The sequence below is a fragment of the Gracilinanus agilis genome, chromosome 1, assembly GCF_016433145.1.
Source record: "Gracilinanus agilis isolate LMUSP501 chromosome 1, AgileGrace, whole genome shotgun sequence".
Taxonomy (NCBI): domain Eukaryota; kingdom Metazoa; phylum Chordata; class Mammalia; order Didelphimorphia; family Didelphidae; genus Gracilinanus; species Gracilinanus agilis.
Window position 1 is genome coordinate 124,247,962 of NC_058130.1, and position 19,999 is coordinate 124,267,960.

Below are 19,999 nucleotides of genomic sequence, written 5' to 3' on the forward strand. Positions count from 1 at the left end.
CATTTTTATAAGGCCATAAAATATATGACATAATTACTTTGGGTTTTTTTTTTGGCCCCTAATTAATTATTCCACAAACTTAGGTCTACCAGTTTGACAAAACCTCTTTGCTTTTCTGTGTATCTGTGCTTTATCAGGAAATCAAGGGCAAGACTTCATTTTTCTCTTCAGATAAAGAAGGGAAGGAAATACCTAAGAGGGTGAGGATGGAGAAGAGGGTGCTAGATTCACAACACCGAAATAAAGGAAAATGGAAGGTTGAGAGAGCAATAATAATAATAATTAGATCATTATTTTTTAAATTTTACCTATGGTCCCTTTGCTTAATAAGGGAAAGCTCAGTGAGGAGACACTCTACATATGCTGAAGATACCTGTTCTACACTAGGGACCATCTTTTGCCTTTCTTTGTACCCCTAGGACTTAGTATAGTGCTTGGCACATTAATAGGTATTTAATAAATGCCTCATGACTGACCAACTGACCTTATAGGCTTAGAGAGTTGCTGAAGGCAGTTAGAGGACTGTTATAACAAGTATTTGATTGTCTGTGTTTTACAAAAGAGGGCTTGAAGCTTGGGTAAAAGGATTTGCAGAAGTCATAACCTCATTGGTATTAAATATCAGACCCAGGATTCACGTTTAGGCCTTTCGACTTGGTCCTGTGCTTATTTCCATGACTCCATAAAACTATTAAAAAAACTCTGTTTTTAAGAGATTTGTGTTCAACCTCCTTCACTTAGGCTGTGAAGCACTAGCTAGAAGAGGTGGTTTTATTTTTCATTACAGTGGCTTCATGGGGATTATAATTACAGCCAAGAGGTCCCTGAACTCCTGGGATTTCAGGCAGTTTTAAGAACTAAAAAGGCCTCACTCAGTGGATGGAGAGCCAGTCCTCAAGATAGAAGGTTCTGAGTTCAAATGTGGCCTCAGACACTTTCTAGGTGTGTGACCCTGGGCAAATCACTTAACCCCCATTGTCTAGCCCTTACCACTCTTCTGGCTTGGAACACTGAGAGTGTGAATTTTTTAAAAATTTAAAAGATTTATATATTTAGACCAATGATGGGCAAACTACAGCCAGTGGGCCAGATGCAGCCCAGTGAAATGTTCTACCTGGCCCTGTGACATTATTCCTAATCTGATGAATACAATGAGTAGGATACAATACAATGAAACTTTGAAAGAGTTGCCTTAGAAACAGACTGACAGATGAGCATTTCCTTTCCTCTTTAAAAAGTTTGCCCATCACTGCTTTAGACCCTTACTTTCTTTCTTAGAATGGATACTAGCAGAAGGTTTAGTATTGATTCTAAAACAGAAGATGAAAGTTTTAGAAAAAAAGTCCAAGATGTATCATAACAATATTAGCTAGCATTTATGCAGTACTTTTAGATCCACTTTGCAAATATTATCTCATTTTATCCTCACAACAATCCCAAAGAAGTAGGTCCTATTATTATCCTTATCTTAGAGATGAGGAAACGGAGAGAGACAGAGCTTAAATGACTTGCCCAAGGTCACATAGCTAGCAAAAGTCTGAGGCCAGATTTGAAATTGGGACTTCTTGATTCCAAGCACAGTGCCTTATTCACTGTACCACCTACCTGGCCCAAGTATAGTTAAAAAGGGGGTCATTTTTGAAGTTGAGATCAAGTTCCTATTCCCATCTCCGCTTTTACATCACTGTGTGACCCTGGACATATCCCCCCAATCATTCTCCACTTGTTTCCTCATCTGTAAAATGAAGAATTTGGACTAGATGATCCTCTAGATTCCAAATTCCATAATTCCATTTTTCCTTCTATTTAAAAGATGCAAATGGTTTATCTCCTTTTACCTTTCTGTCCTCTTCCAGGTGGATAAGCATAAAGAGAACCTGGCAGCCATCATGATCACTTACCCATCCACCAATGGGGTATTTGAGGAGAATATTAGTGATGTGTGTGACCTCATCCATCAACATGGAGGCCAAGTTTACCTGGATGGAGCCAACATGAACGCTCAGGTGGGATGGCTTATCCTTTCCTTTTTATTCTTTTTGCCATTGTCTTGGTACATATTCTCATTACCATCAGCCTCATCGATTTCAAAAGCCCCCTAAAGGATCTTGTATTATCTCTTCTTTCCAGATCATTCTCCATACTGTTGTCAGAACAATATTTCTTTACTTAAAATTAAAATTTTGTTGATGCTTTTGTTTTTAACATCATCATTGTTCTGAAATACTCCTGCCTTAAACTCCCAGCTAGTAATTCTTCCCTCTTAACAGGGGAAAAACAGTTGAGCAAAGCTGATGAATACACTACACACACCTGATGGTGTATACGACATTTTGCATCGACTGTCCCCTGCCTCTTCAAGAAAGGACAGAGTTGCCTTCCTTTGTTTTCTGGGACCAAGATTAGTTCTTGCAATTGTGCAGCTTTTTCATCGTTTACATTCTAATAGTTTATTTATCGATTTATTTTTGTATTCATGAACAATCTCTTTTTGTACCTAGAGCTGGTTTGACGGTCATATTATTCTAATGTGAGAAATAAATTTAGGAGTCTGGTCCTTATTTTCATAAAGTTTTATCAATTAAAGGTATAGAGATAGAGATAAAAAAGCCTATTCTTGCTAGTTACATGGGTGGTCTCAGCCTGGTCATTGTAGCAGCTCCTCCAGAGCCATCACCTGGGATAGAGAGCCCCCACTTCCTGGATCGTTGCTTTTTAACCTCTCTTTTTACATCCAGTTCAAGTTCAGGATCATATCTGGGATCAAGCACATAGATATACCACAGTCCTGTGACCCACACTCTGTGATGTAGGGGAAGCAAACTCACGCAGACTCATGCTGTGTTGCCCAGAAGTGGGGGGGAAGGGGAAAACTTTCCTCGCACAATTCCCCACTTTGATTCTTTGGAGACCAGAGTGTTAAAATCTCCTCACTTGGGGTCTCTGGGAGATGAATATGTTAGGCCTCCTCAATGAATCATTCCATCTATGTAGCTTATACCTCGAAAGATTCTCTTACTAGAGGTGTATGAAGTATTGTACTTTATAGAGAGGGAATTACAACAATTTGGGGAATAAGAGGGGTGGAAAAGAAAAAAAGGAGAAAGAAAAGAAAAAAAGACTGATAGACACATTGACAAAAAGCCAATTAGGAGGCACTCCCCTTTGGCATAAGAGTTTACATTCAGTATAAATGATGAGTTAAAGCCCCTTCAATTCAGTTCATTATATCCCAAAGTTCATTCTGGATCTCTTGAGGTAGTGTGTGGTTTCTTCAGGCTTCCTTATGGCACCTTCTCCAAAAGATCCATTTTTTTTATTGTGTTGGTGATTTCTTTTCCTAAAATTGCTTTAGAAAATTCACCTACTAATGTCACTTACTAATTTCCAATTCCTTTGCTTGGCATTCAAGTCCTTTCTCAAACTAACAATCTGATTTAAAACAAAACAAAACAAAACAAAACAAAACAAAACCTCTTACCTTCATAGAATTGGTTCTAAGGCAGAAGAGTGATAAGGGCTAGGCAGTTGGGGTTAAGTGACTTGCCCAGGATCACACTGCAAGGAAGAATCTGAGGTCAGATTTGAATGCAGGTCCTCAGAACCCTAGGTGTGGTTCTCTATCTGTTGTTTTACAATGTTAAATATTAATTTTTGATATTCTAAACTGATTACATTAAAGGCCAATAAAGAGAATTCTTGATCAAAGTATACTTGAAAAACAAAAATCTTACCTTTGGAGTTTTTAAATGTGTTGCCCTTCTTGTCAAATATTGAGTGATAGCATGAAAATTACAAAACAACAATAATCTATATCTGATATTACACAGGGCTAATTTTATTTTTTTTTAAACCCTTACCTCCTATCTTTGAATCAATACTGAGTATAAGTTCCAAGAAGTAGAATGAAAAGGGTTAGACATTTAAGGTTAAGTGACTTGCCCAGAGTCACATGGTTAGGAAGTATCTGAGGCCAGATTTGAACCCAGGACCTCCCATCTCCAGGCCTGGCTTTCTATCCACTGAACTACCCAGCTGCTCCACAGCCTGAATTTTGAGGTCTTATCTCATATTACTGTCTGACTCCCTGCCCCCAATCATACAGCATGACTTTATCTATGCTGTGTCGGATGCATGGAAGGTCTTTCATCACTGGCTTTGCCAATTGAATTCATTTTAAAAGCTCTCCCTCCATGGAACTTTTCCTGTTCCCCAGCACCAATTGTGTTTTGAGCTTACCTTGGAAATATCTTAAATTTTTCATGATTTTTGTTTAGTATCACTGTGAAGGGAAGGGGTAACTCTTCCCTGATGGACCTGACAGTCTAATGGGAAATGTGTATCATCTAATTTTGTATCTTCTCCAATATCTAGCATATTACTCTGCCTATAGCAGGCACTTGATGAATATATTTTGAATGAATGAATTTAAAAAAAGGTTTTCTTTTCTTTAAAAACCCCCACCTTCCATCTTAGAATCAATATTGTGTATTGGTTCTAAGGCAGAAGAGTAGTAAGGGCTAGGCAATTGGGGTTAAGTGACTTGCCCAGGGTCACACAGCTGGGAAGTGTCTGAGACCAGATTTGAACCCAGGACCTCCTGTCTCTAGACCTGATTCTCAATCCATTGAGCCACCTAGCTCCCCCTCAAAGTTTTTTTTTTTTCTATAAACTGAGTCATCTGGGGCAGCTGGGTAGCTTAGTGGATTGAGAGCCAGGCCTAGAGACGGGAGGTCCTAGGTTCAAATCTGGCCTCAGACACTTCCCAGCTGTGTGACCCTGGGCAAGTCACTTGACCCCCATTGCCTACCCTTACCACTCTTCTGCCTTGGAGCCAATACACAGTATTGACTCCAAGAGGAAGGTAAGGGTTTAAAATAAACAAACAAACAAATAAATAAACTGAGTCATCTCTGATAAACTTGCAACTTCAAGACAAAAAAAATATCAAACTTTCCTTCTCTTCTTCATCATCTGATTTAATATATACAAGTATGCAGAAGTTGAAGCTCAGAGATTTAGACCTGAAAGAGTACTTAGATATCATTTACTATCCAAAGAGCTTAAGTGACTTCCTCCTATGAGTTGGGATTTGAACCCAGGTCCCCCAATTTCAAAGATTCTATCACAATGGCTTTTGCCTGTGTACTTCATATCTGGGTTCATATACTGCTCCCCATTTCAGCAGGGCATCACATGTTGGAGTCCTGGGGGAGGGAACCCAGAACGGATTTTCTCCAGCAAGTTTGGCAGATGGTGATGGAGCTCTATAGGGGTAGCCTCTAGTCGGCTGGGTTCATAGAATCTCTTCCCGAATATTCTGCTTTGAGGTGCTTGCTGACTCCTTCAAGGACTGGGACTCCATCCCTGAGCCTCTCAGCTGTTCGGCTTCTTCATCTGTAAAGTAGAGATGGATATTCGTGTCCTGGGGGGGGGGTGCTGATTAATTCTTTGGTCTTTGTAATGTGCTCTGCTGATAAGACACAGTGGGGATTGGGAGGCTACCCTTAGCTGCTTAATAGTCTCTTGAATGTTCTGAGTTTGCCATCTCATATAATTCCCCTTTTCTCTATGCCTTCCACAGACTCTTTTTAAAGGTACAAGACAAGGAGAGCATACTGCTTTGCTGTCTTAGAAACAGAACTCCTAACTCTGTGCCTATTGCTTTGAATGTAGAGAAGCTTAGTATGGCCATCTTCTGCCATGTCAAAATAGGAATGATTGTGAAATGACTTGAACTGGCATTGAATTTTGGCTGATGCAGTGAGAATTATCATCACTGTAGCTTATCGGGGGCAGTTTATTATTTCCAGGTCATTTTCTTCCTTCCACATACACAGATACCCTCAGTTTAAATCCCATCTTGTCGTCTACCTACCTAAAACACCTTAGAAATTCAATTATTTTCTAATAATTTCCTTAGCCCTAAAAATGAGGTGGTTAGATTAGATGGTGTGAGGTTGTTGAAGGCCTTGAATGCCAGGATGACATAGTTTGAACTTGATTCCGGAAGCAATTGTAAGTCTTTGAATTGAAGAATACTGTGATGAAATTTGTGCATAAAAAGGTTATTTTGGTAGTTTTGTGAAGGATGAGAAGACCTGATAGGAGGCTATTACAGGAAGCAATGTCAGTCAGTGTCCTCAGCATCTATCACAGCACTCTGCTAGGCGTAAGATGCCAGTAGTGCTATGATCTTGGCACCCTTCCCTTCTCTGCTTCTCATTGTTCTCCTCAGTAATAATGAGATGCTCTAAGGATCCTTGTGAGCCTAAACTCTATGATCCTACCATGAACTTCCCAGCCTTAAATCCTGTGATGGTTAGCCTTTGGGGTGTTCATTGTAAGGATGGAATTTGTGCAAGGGGGATGGGACAAAAGGAGTGGCTGATAGCTGGTGACAGTTGGTGACTGTTGAGACCAGGGAGAATTCTGGGGGTTTCTTGGAGGAAGAAGGAGAGGAGAGGTCTTCTGGTGGAGGTTCTCTGAGGAAGGAGGAGAGGTTCTGAGGAGGATATCCCAGCTCAGATCCAGTCCTGAGGACTTCCTGAGGATCTTTCTTTGGACATTGAAACCCTGATTCCCTGGTCAAAGATTCCATCACTTCTCACCCAGCAAGACTTCAATAACTGAGTCAGCTAAGTGTTTGGACTCCATTTTGGGAGTGATCTCTTAGGCTCCTTCTCCCAATACCCAACCTTGCTGAGAGACCCTTTCCGGTTTGACTTGCAATTACAGAAAAGGATAGAAATAGGAAATAGAAATAGAAACTGAAGGAGAAGGGGCAGGGGGGGAGACACTTATGTTGTCCAAAGGTTCCCACCCGAGTGACGGACCTCATAGAAATAGAGAAGAGGGCACTCCAAAATCCATTTGTCCTTCACCCCTTTCCCCAATCCCTATATTGATATTAATAAAAAGCAATTCATTAGTCAGATAGCATTCCAGAGTGCCTGAGAGACAAGGGAGCAGGGAACCACAGCTTGGTCTGGCTGCCTCCGTCTTGAAGCCAGACCACCTGCTGTGAAGTTGACTGACCTTGTGGGAGGCTTGCGTAAACCCCGTCCTCATTCAGAATCTGATTGGGGTATCCCATACCTCATCTTATAGGGAAGTCTTGTCCTCAACTCCTGTGGGGTGGCACGGCCATCCAGTTTCTGGGTGGCACCCCCTAAAAGTCTCCCAGAGAGTATATTCAGTGGGAGGGGAGAGCTAGAAGAGAGTCTCATGGTCATAGACTCTCTCTATCTCCCCTCTATTATAACATTGGTAGCTGGCTCATTTATTATTACAGTTTTGGCAGAGGCTCTCTTTATTCTTATAATTATAATTATGATTATACTTATAATTATAAGTTAGACTGGAATGGGTCTCTCAGCAAAGTTGGGTAATGGGAGAAGGAGTCTAAGAGATCGCTCCCAAAATGGAGTCCAAACACTTAGCTGACTCGATTATTGAAGTCTTGCTGGGTGAGAAGTGATGGAATCTTTGACCAGGGAATCAGGGTTTCAATGTCCAAAGAAAGATCCTCAGGAAGTCCTCAGGATTGGATCTGAGCTGGGATATCCTCCTCAGAACCTCTCCTCCTTCCTCAGAGGACCTCTGCCAGAAGACCTCTCCTCTCCTTCTTCCTCCGAGAAACCCCCAGAATTCTCCCTGGTCTCAACAGTCACCAACTGTCACCAGCTATCAGCCACTCCTTCTATGGCTCCTTTTGTCCCATCCCCCTTGCACAAATTCCATCCTTACATCACTCCTAATTAAGCTTTCCTAGCCAATGTGTATAGAGGAAGCTTGATGGCTCAGTCGATAGAATCCTGGGCTTTTTAAAGATACAACAGTAAGCCAATGTGTGTGTCTTCCAGAAATGTATCAAGCTGAATTAGGAAGCAAAATGGCCTGAAAAGAATATTCTGGGCATATATTCCCAATAAGGAGGTGGTCATTTTTGTCATTTGGGAAAATTGGTACTCCTTCCTCTTCACATAGACCTAATCTCTGAGTATATAATTGAGCATCAACTATAGAAAGGTATAGGGACTGGACCTGTGATTTCATTGATAAAGAACTCCCACATTAGGAAGCTCTTTCTTAATGTAGGTGAGCATCTTTCCTGTAATTTTTTGTAGTCATAAAGAGGTTTAGTGGGGCAGGTACAACTTGTCTTGGGTCACATAGCCAGTGTGGATCAGAGGAGAGTTTTGAATGCAGGTCCTCCTAGCATTGGGACCAGCTCTATAGCCACTATACCAGGTTGCCTTTGAATTGCATGTCAACCAATGAGGAATCAGGAAGACATCATCCTGAGATCAGATCTGGCCTCTGACACTTCTAAGTTATGTGACCCTGGGCAAGGTCCTTATCCCTGTTTGCTTTAGCTTTCCCATCTGTAAAATGGGCTAGAGAAGGAAATGGCAAACCATTCCAGTGTCTTTGCCAAGAAAACTCCAAATGGGGTCTCAAAGAACAAAAACAATTGGACAACTGGTATCAACATATGTCACATATATGTAAAACATTTACATTTACCTCTCCATCTCTATCATTTTTTTCCATCTCTATCATTTGCCTATCCATCTCTTTTCAATTCCATTCTTAAACAGGCACTTGCTCTTGCTTTTGGAGCAACCCTAGCCCTCCCTGATTGCATAAATCTCAAATACTGACTACAGGGAAGGACCATTATTGAAGAAACTTTAAGCAAGTTCATAAATTGGTTCTTCTGCCCATTCTGTAGCCCTCCATTTCTCCCTTTCTTTAATGGGATAGGAGGGTACTGTGATCAACACCAACTTGCTTCTGCTGATCGACCAATGTGTCTGGGCAACTTCATATGTATGCACACAGGTGTTTGTATCTAAGCATTTTGGGGAGGGAGTTACTTATTTTGGAAGGGGGGGGGTCCTCTCTGGTGTTTTCCTCTCTGCATCCAGTGATTGTTTCTTCTTGTCTTTCTTTCTGACAGGTGGGACTCTGCCGTCCAGGAGATTTTGGCTCTGATGTCTCACATTTAAACCTTCACAAGACATTCTGCATTCCACATGGTGGTGGTGGGCCTGGAATGGGGCCCATTGGTGTGTAAGTTCCTAAGCATGGCTCTGGGACCCAAAAGGAGGGATGAAATATTGCAAAGAGTTGACTTGACTTGGTGTTATCCATTCTTCTTTGGGGATTTGCTGTATCCTTTTCTTTTCTTATTTAGTTTTCAGAGTACTGATAGAAAGGTAGAAAGGAGAAGGCAGTAGAAGGGAGTGGGTAGAGATCTAGAGCTGGCATCAGAGGACCTGAATTCAATACTAACTCATTTTACTCCTTATGTGATCTTGGATAAGTCCCTTCCTCTCTCTGATCCATAAAGCTCTTAATTCCATCAAATTTAACTTATCTATCACTGCTCATGAAGGTAACAGAGCATTGAAATGCCCATTTTCTTCTAAAAAGCCCACATAGAAATGTTAACTTTGGCTTTTTGCAATAAGTCTCAGTGCCTCTTAACAATGAGAGTCCCTTCTATAGAAAAGGGCATTTGCTTATTATGGACCCTCATAATTACCTCTAGAAGGGTCTAATAATATGGACAAGTTTCCTAGAAACAAGCATGTGTCTACAAGGCTCATGGTTTTAGTTTTTGTTGTCATTATTTTTGGAGACAGAGCAGCTAAGTGACACAGTATCCTCTGTCTTCCCCCTACCCCCCCACCTCTCCTTACATTCACACATATTTGTATAAACACACCATTATCCCGAATGCCAGGTGTGGAATCAGGAAAGTTGGAGTTCAAATCTGGCCTCAGACACTTACTAGCTATGTGACCCTGGGCAAGTCACTTAACCCTTTTTGCCTCAGTTTCTTCCTCTGTAAAATGATCTGGAGAAGAAATGCCAAACCACTAGAGTATCTCTGCCAAGAAAACCCCAAATGGGGTCATGAAAAGTTGGATCTGACTGAAAAAATGATCTAGCAACAGTTTTTAGAGAGGGTTTTAGTTCAAGGCAGATAAGTAAAGGTTTAAGTAAAAGTTGAAATTCTAAAGGAATGGCCTCTACTAGAAGAAGAGATGGTTCAGATTCAAAATAATAAAGATGCTGAGCTTGGTAAGCAGGTCAAGAACTTGGATGGGATGTTATGACTCAAAACTTAGATTCAGATACTAGGATTATTATCTAGTCCAATCTCCTCATTTTACAGACTTAGCAATGAACAACTATTTGTCAAGTATTTAACCGAAGCCTAGAAAGGTAAAGTGATTTGCTGAAAGTCACACAGGTAGTATCACATCTCACATCCAATTATAAAGTCCCATTGGCTGAATCTCAGCAATTCTCTTACATGTGATATTTCTTTATTCCAACTCTCACCACTCCAGTACAAGTCTTCATTATTACCTGCTTCAATTATTTTCATTTCTCACTTCCACTCTCTTCCCTTTAATCCTTCCTTGATACTTGATAGAATACTGTTTTTCATACTTAAATCATACTCAAAGTTGATCATGATATTTCCACTTAAAAATCTCCATTGGCTCCTAGCTATCTACTAAGTAAAATCACTACTTCTGTGCTTGGCATTCAATGCCTTCTGCAACCTGTTATTACATTAACTTTCTAGTCACATCTCATATTATGCCTTCCATGCATCCTATATCCTTAAGTCAAATTGGACTATACCCAAATTCCCTTTATCAGTCCTTACCACTCCCAAACACATCCTGTGCTTTCCTTCCCTATCTTTGTTCATGATACTCCTTATGGCTGAAATGCCCCTTTTTGATTTCAAAATTCAACTCGAATGACACTTCTTCTGGGAAGCCTTACCTGATAGCCCTTTTGGTAGAGAGCTTCCCTCCCTAAACTTCACCAGATACTTTAACAACCTTTTGATACGTTTCCCAATATTATGTACCATAATTATGTTTGTATCTTTAGTTTCTCTAATATAAGTTACATGAGGTTGAGGATTGTATCTTTTGATCTTTTCTCTCTCTTCCCTCACTAAGCACTTGACAAATGTCTGTGGAATGAGTGAATAGCAGTAGCAGAGTCGGGATTTGAATCTACGTCTTCTCACTATTCGAGTCTAATTCCCCACCTACTACAGCCCAATGCCAGTATGAAGACATTGGCTTCATTTCCCATTTTAGTATCTATAGCATTTTTTTCTTTTTTTTTTTTTTAAGCCCTTACCTTCCATCTTAGAATCACAACTTGTATTGGTTCCAAGGTAGAAGAGTGGTAAGAGCTAGGCAAAGGGGGTTAAGTGACTTGTCCAGGGTCACACAGTTAGGAAGTGTCTGAGACCATGTTTGAACCCAGGACATCCCATCTCTAGGCCTGGCTCTCAGTCCATTGAAGCACCCAGCTGCCCCTCTATAAGCATTTTTCTTATTGAAAACAGTGACACCTTTTTTCTTAAGAGACTTTCGTAACCTAAGTGAAGCCTCTTTACCAAAGCCACTGTCAACACTGACCAATGATTTGAATCTATAAAATTTACTTTTTCCCAACTGAAAATCTTACTCTATATTCGATAAGCTTGGAGGAAAGAACACCATTAATAGGAATAAAATAGAAATACTGTATAAAGTGTACCAAACATCAAGAAATACTTGTTAATTGGTAGCTCACTCAGACTGTGAAATTGAAATTAACTTGTGTGAAAAATGGTGTGGACAGCCAGCTCCTGAAGGCTTTGAAAAGAAGATTTAGCTCATTTCTTCAGAAATGTGCTATCCTGCTGCTGGGAGAGTGGGCGGATGACTGACCACCTTACTCATCTAGCTCTGGGCCTATAATTAAGATGATTTATCTTAAGATGAATGAGCCCAACTCTTCTCCATGGGGGAGTGAGATCATGAAAATACACCAGTCTAGTTAAAATGAAGTCAGCTTGGGAGGAAAAGATGATCCATTCCCATTTTGATGAGGTTCCAGGTGTGGACTTAGAAGCTTGTGCAAGGTTTCCAAGTCAGCGGATGGAGAAAAGAGCTTGGTAATGGTGGGAGGGTTGCTCAGGGCTGTTTTGTGACAGGATTCCATTTGGCCATGGAAGACAGTTGGATTTGAAATGAAAGGATCTAGTTCAAACTCTGGCTATGGTGCGTTCATTCATTTGTTTAGATAGTATGAGTGACCTTGAGAAAGTCCCTTTACTTCTCTGGATATCAGCTTCCTCATCTATAAAATGAGGGGGTTCAGGTATGCAGAAGAATATATGCTCATATATATAAGAATGAAAGTTTAGTACTGCAGTGTGGCGTGATACTGTCTCTCTCTCTCTCTCTCTCTCTCTCTCTCTCTCTCTCTCTCTCTCTCCCCCCCCCCCCCGGGTACATTCATATTTGTATAAACATATTTGTATAAACACACCACTTGTTAGTTAACTCCAAGTCCTTGACTCCAGCTCTAAGCTAGGTGGCTCACTGGATAGAGCTCTGGGACTAGAATAAAGAAGACATGAGTTCAAATTTGGCCCCAGAAAATTACTAGATGTGTGACCCTGGCAAGTCATTTAAGTCTGCCTTAGTTTCTTCAACTGTAAAATGAGAGTAATAACAGCACCTTTGTTTAGTGCATCAGATGTGATAATATTTGTAAAGCACTTAGTGTTGTTTCTGGCACATAGTAAGTGCTATGTAATACTATTTTTAGTATTAACTATTCACCTGAGAGGCAGCATAGTTTAATGGTTAGAAGGATGGTCTATGAGTCAGAAAGATGGGTTCAAATCCCAATTCTAACGATTAATAGCTGTGTGAGCCTGAACAAGTAATTTAACATTTTGAGTTGTGGTTTTCTTTGTATAAAATGAAAGGGTTGGACTCGAGGGACTCTGATGTCCCTCCCAGCTTTAAATCTATGACCCTAGGATGTCTTTTCTCCCTGTAAACCATGTAAAGAACGTGCTGTGTTTCTTTGTGCATTTTTTTCAAGTTAAGTTTTTAAAAAATGTTCTAGGAAGAAGCATCTTGCTCCTTTTCTACCAAATCATCCAGTCATCCCAACAAAGCTGGATAAAGATGGACACCCCTTGGGTACTGTCAGTTCTGCTCCCTGGGGCTCCAGTGCCATTTTGCCAATTTCTTGGGCATATATTAAGGTGAGAAATAACATCCACATATCAACAATGTATGTGTGTGTGTGTGTGTGTGTGTGTGTATGCATACATGGGTAACACAGGTAGGTAGTGGGATAGTGCAATGTGAATTGGGAGCCTGTGTACATCCTGGGCTTTATATAAGCTCTTGTCTCTTGGTTTGTAATCCAATCAAATAAACACTTATTAAGTGCTCTCAGGCTAATGGTGGAAGTACCAGTGGCAAAGGACCTGTGGCAGCAAGGGGAATAAGGTAAGTACAAAAGACAGGTTGGGAAATGGAGAAAGCAATTTGAGATGGGATACGGCAAGAGGAAAATGGATGATGGAGGTGTAGTAGATAGTACACTTGTACATTTAGAGCTAGAAGGAAGCCTAGAAGTCACCTAGTGCAACTGTTTTATTTTATAGGTGAGGGACTGAGGCTTGACAAGAAGTAATTTGTTCAAAATTAAATAGCTAATAAGTGGCAGAACCAAACTTCAAACCCAAGTCTTTTGATCCACAATCCAGCACTCTTTCCACTGTACCGTGTAGTGGGTGAAAGGGAATCTAATGCCAGCTAAACCTCGTGAAGCTTGTTTGTGAAAGACCTTGAATGCCAATGACTTGGAGAAACCATAAATAGATATGGACCACCTTGTTAAGAAGTGGTTGTAGAAATCTTCCCTAGAGATGGTACAGTGATGCTTCCTCATCACACATGCCCTCCCGCCCATATAGTTTTTGGTTTTCCATTTATGTCTGTATATTGGGCTGAGAATCATGATTATTGTAAAGTCAAATAAATGCCTCTATGCTTGTAGTTGAGATGCAGTCCCATGCCAATTAGGCAAGATTAGGTTATACCATTAACTTTCTTTTTTTTTTTTTTTAAGGTCTTGCTTACTTTTCTTCATTTCTACATAATAAATCCCATCCACAAGTATCCCAGCCCCACCCCACTCTCCCCATGTCACAAAAGATATTTTCAGGGAGGCCAACATGTACACAGAAATTTTTTCATGTTTCACTTTTCTGTTCACTTTTTGGGGGTAACATTCACAATTTATTTTTCCAACATTAATTTTGTGGCAGTATATAATGTTCTGGTTCTACTAATTTTACTGTTCATTACCTTATATAGTTCTTTCCAGGTTTTAAAAAAATCAATCTGTTCATCATTTCTTATGGATTCCACCACAATTTGTTCATCTAGTCCCCTTCAGTTTCCAATTCTTTGCCACCTCAAAGAGAGCTGCATTTTGGAAACATATTTTTTCCCCTTCTTTCCCTCTACCTGGGAGATAGGCCCAGCAATTCTGGGTCAAAGGGTATAGACAGTTTTACAGCTCTCTAGGTGTAATTCCAAATTGCTTTCCAAAATGATTGGATTAGTTAATAATTCCACAAGCAGTGCATTAATGTCCCTTTTCCCACATCCTCTCCAACATTTGTCCCTTTGTCCTTTCACCATTTTAGCCAGTCTGATGGGGGGGTGGTGGTGGAGGTGATATCTGAGAGTTGTTTTGATTTGCATTTCTCTAATCAGTAGTGATTTAGAGTATTTTCTCATATATCTATATATGGCTTTGAATTCTTCATCTGAAAATTGTTCACATCTTTGGCCCACTTATCAGTAGGGGGATGGCTTTTATTTTTATAAATTTGACAAAGTTCTCTATATATTTTAGATATGAGACTTTTATCCGAGTGGCTGTCTCTAAATTATTCTCCCCTCTCCATTTTCTACTTTCCTTCTAATTTTGCCAGTATTTATTTTATTTGTAGAAAAACCTTTCAATTTAATATACTCAAAATTTTCCATTTTCCATTTCACAATATTCTCCATCTCATAAGTTCCTCTCCTGCCTATGAATCTGATAGGTAATATAATCCCTGTTTTTCTAATTTACTTATATCTCCTTGATGATATATTTGATATATTATGGCTAGATCATGTATCCATTTTGATCTTATCTTAGTGAATGATGTAAGATATTAATCTATCTAGTTTCTGCCAAACAGGTTTCCAGTTATTTCAGCAATTTTTACCAAACAGTGATTTCTTATCCCCAAAACATGGATCTATGATTTTGTCAAATACAAGATTAGTATAATCTTTTACTGCTGTTTGTTTTATTTCTGTTCTATTCCATTAATCTACCTTTCTATTTCTTAGCCAGTACCAGATAGTTTTGATAATTACTGCTTTATAATAGAATTTCAAAGTTGGTCCTACTAGACTGCCTTTTTAAATTTTTTTATATTAATTCCTCTGATATTCTTGATCTTTTATTCTTCCAAATGAATTTTGTTATTATTTTTTCTCTCAATAAAATAACTTTTTGATCATTTAATTTGGATGGCATTGAAAAAGTAGATTAGTTTAGGTAGGATTGTCATTTTAATTATATTAGTTCTGCCCATCCATGAACAATGAATATTTCTCCATTTATTTAGATTTGATTTTATTTGCATAAAAAGTTTTATGATTATGCCCATGTAGTTCCTGGTTTGTTCTGGCAGGTATACTCCCAGGCATTTTAGACTATCTGTGGTTATTTTAAATGGAGTATCTTTTGCTGTCTCTTCTTGCAGCACTTTACCAGTAATATGTGAAAATGGTGGTGATTTATATGGATTTATTTTGTAATCTTCTACGCTGCCAAAATTATTGATAGTTTCAACTAACTTTTTAGCTGGATCTTTAGGATTTTCCACATATACCATCATGTCATCAGCAGATATAGTTTTATTACTTTCTTGTCTGTGTAAATGGAATTAGCTCACCCTCATTCATTTGTGTAGACTCTAGCCACCAGAAATAATGTCACCCCACCCAACTCAGAATTAAGTGGGGAGGGGGAGGTCTGTTACCCACACGTGATAGTAAGTGACAAATAAAAAACAAGGGACTGCCCCTTGGGCAGTCCAAAACAGAGTTGAGGCTGTCATTTGTCCACTTGAAATTAGAGGTGGACGCAGGAAGTGATGAAAGCTGCTCTCTTTTAAATATGATGGTAACGTCCTGTGGAGTAGTTGGCACTTTGAACTTGGTGTTGAAGGATCTCTGGTAAGTCCTCAGACTGCTTCCCTTTGAATTGTCACGTGGGTAAGTGAGGCTGACTCTCTTTCTCTTCCCTTGGTGTTTCTGGAGGCTCTACCCTCAGTGAGGCCTCTCTTATTGGAGGAGGCCTTGTGGCTAGAAGCCTTGTTTAATTAACTTCTGTGCCCCTCTGCTGGGGTCTCTAAATTCCTACCTGGTTTGGACCTCTGGTCCAGGCCAGAGTTTCTCTCTCTCAATCTCCCTACCTTCAACCTTCCTAATTATAAATAAACCACCATAAAAGTCATCCTGACTTGGTTCTATTTTATTTTGAAATTGAGTTAATCGATTTCTGGTGACCATACCTTAAATATCTAGTCTCCCCTCTTACATGCCTATTCTTATTCCTTCAATTTCTTTTTCTTCTTTTATTGCCATGTCTAACATTTCTAACACTATATTAAATAATATTGGTGATAATGGGAATCATTGTTTCACTCATGATCTCATTTGGAAGTCTTTTAGCTCTTCCCCATTACAGATGATAGTTGCTCATTTCCTACCTTCTTTCCCTTACTTGAATGTATATGAGGAGTGAATAAGGAGAGTGAATCAGAGAGTAGTTCAAATCTGTGAGGGTTTAACTATAATTTGGCAGTATTTTATCTAGAGGTTGGTTAGTCATCATCTTATTCCCTTTGATTTCAAGATCACCTTGAGAGCTGAGTTAAGGCAGGACCTTGCTCAAACCCCATCTCTGCCTCCCTTCCCCCACCTGAGGTTTCTTTAAACAACTGTTAGGGCTTCCTTAATCCACTTTTCCTGACAATTCAACCTGAGAAGACAATAAACCCTTTTGTGTTTCAATAGACCTGTTAGTTACTTTGTCAGTTAGTTAGTAAGAGAGGAAAGAAGAGGGAAAGAAGGTAGGAAATGAGGTAGGGTATGGAGATACAAAGGGTTTATCTAAATTAACAATTCTTAAATAAATATTCCAAAGCTAGACTAAATTTTCAATTCTTCACATAGGCAAAGAAGCAGCTCAGCTGGTCTGGCTCTCTCTCCACAAGATCCACGAACGAACTGAAACTTTCCTTCAAGATTCTAAACTCCTAACTGATTTCAGAACTCAGCCAAAGCTTGAAAAAACTGTCATGACCCCCTCTCTCTGTACTACAGTAGCATCTAATAGTACTTGCCAATTACTTAGCACAGTGCCTGGTATATGGTGGTTATTTAACAAATGCTTGTTTCCTTCCTCTTTCACTCTTTCCTTTCTCACTCTCTCCTTCCTGCCTTCTTTTTTCTTCCTTCCCCTAACTATGAAAGTTAGTTTTTATCATATGCTTTGCTATAAACTCAGCAGTTACAAATTTTTAATTTCTCTTAGTATTGGAAGATCCTGGCCTATAACTACTGTGATTCTGTGTCTGGGTGATCTAGAGATGATTATGAGTCAGTAGCATTTATGGAACATACTCTATGCAGAGTACTACCTGTAGTCTCAGATCATCTGGAAAGAGATTCAAAAGGATGCTGAAACAGGTCAATTGGTGATCCACATTCATTGAATTTCCTTTAAGGAGATGTTGCTTACACATGAAAGAATTTTTATAAGACCGAAAGATTTCATTGATGTACCAGAGAGCCCATTAAAAAAATCTAACTTTAGTACCCTGCATAGTTGGTGTAGGTCCGTGTTGGTAAAGCCTGGCACGGATGCCGAGGCAGCTGGGGAAGGCTGCTCTGTTCCCCCTCTCCACAGTGCCCAAGGGCATTTTTTGCATTCCCTGACCCTCTGTCCAGCCACCCAAAGTGAGCACTTCCTCCCCCTGGTGTCTGGGGGCAGGTGAAGTTGCACTATGGGCACAACAATCTCAAAAACGTTCACCAACACTGGCCTAGGTGTACATAACTCATCCTTGCACCTCAAAAATAATAATAAACCTCTCATTGCTTATGAACAAATCTTTCCCCAAAGGTAATACAGTAATGATAACTCCAATTTCTATTTTTATGACTCAGTCTCCATAAGTCTTTGTGACTCTCTATGACTCTATCTCTATAACTCCTAACTCTGGGAGACAATATTTGTAAATCACTTCATAAACCTAAAAGTACTCCCCCCCCCCCAATCTTAGAATCAATACTATGTATTGGTTCAAGTCAGAAGAGTGGAAAAGGTTAGGCAATGGGGGTTAAATGACTTGCCCAGGGTCACACAGCTAGGAAGTATCTGAGGCCACATTTGAACCCAGGACCTCCTCTCTTTGGGCTTGGCTCTCTATCTACTGAGCCAACTAGCTGCCTCCCCTCCCCCAAGTTGATGCTAACTGCTACTATGGTTATTTTAAGTGTGGCCTGAATAGGGAGAGGTCCCTTCGTGGGGAGGGAGATAGAGGAGGAATTTATGTGGGCTCTTTGGTGATGCCTTTGATGTTCTGTGACCATTCTGCTTCCATTGCAGATGATGGGAAGCAGGGGCCTCAAGCATGCCACAGAGATCGCGATACTGAATGCTAACTATATGGCCAAGCGATTGGAAAAGCATTATAAAGTTCTTTTTAGAGGTGCAAGAGGTAAGTGCCAATTACACTTTTAAAGTCCATTATAAAGTCCTTTTTAGAGGTGGGTCAGAATCATGGGCTGTTATGTCTACTGAGATGTTGGGTTTTTGGATGTGATCAAGGAGTCAACCAATGGGAAGGAAGGTGCCTGCCTTTATGAGCACAATTTTGATGTGCTTCAGATATTCATAGAAGATATTCAGGAGTGACCCAAAGCACACTTTGGGGCTTCAGGCTAAAAAGTGTCTTATGGATCATTTAGTCCAACCCCTTCATTTAACAGATAAGGAAACTGAGGCCCAGAGAGGTGACTTATCTAAGGTATTTTGTAATTCAGTCATGTTTGATTTTTTCTGACCTCATTTTGAATTTTGTTGGCAAAGATACTAGAGGGATTTGTCATTTCCTTCTCTAACTCATTTTACAGATGAGGAAACTGAAGTAAGTGGGATTCAGTGACTTGCCCAAGGTCATTCAGCTAGTAAAATGTCTGAGGCTGGATTCAAAATCACATAGAAGAGTCTCTCTGACTCCAGATGTGGCACTCTATCCACTTAGATGCCTTTGTCTAAGGTAATAAGTTGTAGAGTTGGGATTCATAGAATAATAGATTTTGAACTGTCAGGGATTTTTAAGGTCATTGAGTACAATTTTCTCATTTTACAGATGAAGAAACTGAGGATTACAGAGGCCAGATAGATTGGTAGATAGGTAGGTAGATATATGGGTAAATAGGTAGGTAGGTAGATAGATAAATAGGTAAATAGGTAGGTAGGGAGATAGAAAAGTAGATAGATAAATAGAAAGGTAAATAGGTAGGTAAGTAGATAGATAAATAGGTAAATAGGTAGGTAGGGAGATAGATAAGTAGATAGGTAAATAGAAAGGTAAATAGGTAAGTAGATAGATAAGTAGGTAAATAGGTAGGTAGGGAGATAGATAAGTAGATAGGTAAATAGAAAGGTAAATTGGTAGGTAAGTAGATAGATAAATAGGTAAATAGGTAGGTAGGGAGATAGATAAATAGGTAAATAGGTAGGTAGGTAGGGAGATAGATAAGTAGGTAAATAGGTAGGTAGGTAGGTAGGGAGATAGATAAATAGGTAAATAGGTAGGTAGGGAGATAGATAAGTAGATAGGTAAATAGAAAGATAAATAGGTAGGTAAGTAGATAGATAAGTAGGTAAATAGGTAGGTAGGGAGATAGATAAGTAGATAGGTAAATAGAAAGGTAAATAGGTAGGTAAGTAGATAGATAAATAGGTAAATAGGTAGGTAGGGAGATAGATAAGTAGATAGGTAAATAGAAAG

General features: G+C 39.6%; 1 protein-coding gene across 1 annotated transcript in view; it reads left to right on the forward strand.

The window, feature by feature from the left end:
* GLDC (glycine decarboxylase) overlaps nt 1-19,999 on the forward strand; it is a 129,523-nt gene that overhangs the window by 79,471 nt on the left and 30,053 nt on the right. The window contains exons 16-19 of the mRNA XM_044677229.1: nt 1,814-2,006; nt 8,966-9,078; nt 12,955-13,096; nt 18,589-18,700. Coding sequence (XP_044533164.1) covers nt 1,814-2,006; nt 8,966-9,078; nt 12,955-13,096; nt 18,589-18,700 — 560 coding nt within the window. The remainder of the gene's footprint in view (nt 1-1,813; nt 2,007-8,965; nt 9,079-12,954; nt 13,097-18,588; nt 18,701-19,999) is intronic.